This window comes from Drosophila grimshawi, unplaced genomic scaffold (genome assembly GCF_018153295.1).
Source record: "Drosophila grimshawi isolate 15287-2541.00 unplaced genomic scaffold, ASM1815329v1 contig_311, whole genome shotgun sequence".
In the NCBI taxonomy this organism is placed as follows: Eukaryota; Metazoa; Arthropoda; class Insecta; order Diptera; family Drosophilidae; genus Drosophila; species Drosophila grimshawi.
This window is the reverse complement of record NW_025063098.1, coordinates 25,012,208-25,015,430: the sequence shown is the minus strand read 5'-3', so window position 1 is coordinate 25,015,430 and position 3,223 is coordinate 25,012,208. Positions and strand designations below refer to the sequence as shown.

General features: G+C 38.2%; 1 protein-coding gene across 1 annotated transcript; it reads right to left on the bottom strand.

Moving 5' to 3' along the window:
• Positions 1 to 880: 880 nt before the first annotated feature.
• Positions 881 to 2,892, bottom strand: LOC6568036 (esterase-5B). Its single transcript, XM_001994520.2, has 2 exons — positions 1,386 to 2,892; positions 881 to 1,319 (listed from the first exon to the last, which is right to left on the bottom strand). Exons 1-2 carry the CDS (start codon positions 2,761 to 2,763, stop codon positions 1,084 to 1,086), a joined length of 1,614 nt encoding a protein of 537 aa, XP_001994556.1. The 5' UTR covers positions 2,764 to 2,892; the 3' UTR covers positions 881 to 1,083.
• Positions 2,893 to 3,223: the final 331 nt, after the last annotated feature.

The following is a 3,223-nucleotide window of genomic DNA, read 5'->3' as shown; positions in this document are numbered from 1 at the left end:
GTCGTAAAAAATTTAGAGATAAGGTATGTTAGAGGCATATAAGTATTTGCTGTAGTCGTTTTAATTGAGGCGATCTCAGCTAATGCAAAAACTTGACTTTAGACATTGTTTTTGGTGATGGTATAGCTGATTATTTATTAATATGGAGTTAATAATCACTTGATACAGAGTATCTATGGGAGAAGCACTTTGTTTTCAGCACTCCAGCTTGTTTTAATTTGCTGTGCGTGCTCTGTGTATTTGAAATGTGCATTCCCGCAGTTTATTCCAACGTGCTCCCCGCGCTCTTAGGCACAACTACAATGCGTCGCTTCTGTTAAACAATCGCACTGGGAGGCGCAACAGCCCACAAACAAGAATTCTGAAAGCCGCTTACCACGAACTGCATGTGTGGCATAAACTGACAAGCGTGCAGAAAATGGCTTCCACTTTGCGAAGAAGAAAATACAAGAAAAGCAATGGAAATTTCGTTGGAATTACCAAGGATTACCATAGGCATTAAGGAAGAGAAGCGCAGAAGTGCGTTCTGTGGCTACTTTGCACATACACAAGAAACAAACTAAAGTGTATACCTGCAGAACATAATCCTTATGTATTCGTTTGCCGATTTTGAATCTACTGTCAAATAAATCTGAGAATTAATTATCAAAAAAAAATATGTTTTAATATATTCTCATGACTGTTTTTAATTATTCTTCTTAATTCCATATAAGTATTGGAAAATAATATGAAACAAATTGGCAAATTGAAGTGTCGAATTCACAAGCCATTATATAATAATGGCATATTAAATGCAATCATTTACAATAAATAACTTGTTTAGTTTGATTCATATTGGCTACCTGAAACATTTAATTTTGAATCATTTGCTTTGTTGGTATACTTTCAGACAACAATCGAATCCGAAATTATTTTATTTAATTTCCATCTGGTTCAATAACCAAAAAACTACATAAATTAGGCCTCAGACATCAGACGTTAATTACAATGCTAACAAGTTCAAAACCAGTTTATCAGCATATAAATCGAAGACAAATTTTAATACAAAGTGGTTTTTGTTATTACATTATATAATCAAAATATTTAAGATAATTCAATTATTCCACAACTGCTGCGTTTGATGGAGAGAAGCTGGATTTTTTCCTTTCCAACATTATCTGGAAACTCACAATTGTCATAACGAAGGCTCCCATTGTCGCTTTGAATAAATTGTTCAAGCATCTTTATCAAATTCTTTGAAATTAACATTTCATCGGGACGCCATGGTTTAGTAAGTTCATTTTCAAAGATATGATAAAAATCATCGCCATGTCCTGTGCCTGTAAATGAAAATTAATGTAAGTTGTATTAGTTGGCACTGAATTTCATATTTCAAAGTCATCTACCAGATTGAATATCGTTCCGCTTTGCTAACCAGAAAAAATTTCCCAGATCTGTTGGATTGTCATACACGTAACCGTACACTGGACTCTTTCCAATTCTGCGATGCAGATCTATTGATCGTTTTGTGCCATTTACAAATAATATATCCGTAAATATGCGCTCCACATCGATATAGTTATCCACACTGAAACTCTGATTGCCCAAATACTCTTGTCGAAGTTCACGAGATCTCTCATCCATTTCCTCAATTGTCTTCATCGAGTCCCGATAGAAGAACAAATGGGGTGCCAACTCAAACCAACGGCTGTTTAGCTCCTCGATCAACTCCTTACCATTGGGCTGCCTTGCAAGCAGAGAAGCTGCGTTGTAAATTCCATCCTCCTGTGCGTTTGAAATCAACCAAGGCACTTGTGCAAATTTTCCACTTTTGATGATTTCAATGGGATGTTGGGTAATGATGGGATTAGTGGCATCTTCGGGCTCAACCACTGGCCCAAATGGAGTAAAAGGCACATATCCAAAGACCAAAAATTGACGCACAGCTGTGACTATTTGTTCAGCATCTTTTGATTTGAGGCAATTTTTTAGATCCAAGGAAGTGCTTAGTAAGCCGCAGCCTACAATGCGACCCATCTCAAATGCACGACGACGTCCACCTTCTTGAACAACCCAAGGATTCAGTGCATTTCCACTAATGGTGACTGCCACTTTGGCCAAGTCCTCAAAGTCTTCTTGCAGCATTTGAAGGTGGACAGCGGCAGCTCCTGCAGAGTAACCAAATACCATTATATTTTCAGGCTCCCCACCGAAGGAGGCAATGTTTTCCTTTATCCATTGCAAAGCCAGTCGCTGATCTTTTAATCCATTGTTGCCCGGAATCTGGGAGTCTCCAGTGCTTAGGAAACCCAATGGGCCTAAGCGGTAGCCGATCTTCACTACAATTAAATTTCCCTCTGCCATGATTGGCTCATGCCCGTCTTCAATTTGACCACCAAACATGAAGCAACCACCGTGTACATAGGCCAAAACAGGAAATGTGGTGCGACTGGAGTTCTTCGGCTTATAGATGCTGACTGTCAGACAATCCTCACTGCCTGTTAGCTTATCTTCCTGGTGGATAAACTGAGTCCACTGCATGCAACGCACAGGTGGCATAGTGGCATCAAAGATTTCATTCCATTGGCGATCATATTTCTGTGGTGCCTCAAAGCGAAGGTCTCCCAAAGGTGGCTCTGCGTAGGGTATCGATTCGTAGCTGTAGTACCCTTCATTATCGCGACCACGTAATTTTCCATGTGGGAGTTCCACTAACAGCGGGAGTGTGAAAGCAGATGCTGTGCCGACGCAGAGCAGAGTGATCAAAATTATGTTATCCTTCATGACTTGCCCTGCTCCGAGTCTCAAACTGAACTGTTCAAAACACAGACAATCAGCTTTCTTTTTATTACTATTCTCGACTCAGTGTGTGTGCTCCCTAATCGTATTATTTCCATTAGCTGCTCTCTCCAATAAAAAGATTTAAAAGAACAAGTTTGCTTTTTAAATTGATAGCACTGTTGATTAGTCTCCATTTTTAATTTTAATCTGGGTGACTTGAATTGAATAATATTTACATTTCAAGTCACAGGAAAAATGCAAAACACCTCAGATTTAAAAGAAAAATATGATAAAAATGTTAATTATTTTAATAGTATTTTGTAGATAGACTTTAAATTGACATTTTCAGTTTCTGCCAGCAGTAATAGCCCTCTCCCTGATCGTAGGGACTCAATTTAAAGTGTTCGTAAGTTTGTCTTGAAAACCTCAATAATAATTTGTTTTTGTTTTGTTTTTTCAATAG

Coding starts and splice junctions, on each gene's coding strand:
- LOC6568036 (XM_001994520.2), bottom strand. CDS start 2,763: ATGAAGGATAACATAATTTTGATCACTCTGCTCTGCGTCGGCACAGCA. Junction 1,320..1,385: donor GCGGAACGATATTCAATCTG/GTAGATGACTTT, acceptor TTTCATTTACAG/GCACAGGACATGGCGATGAT.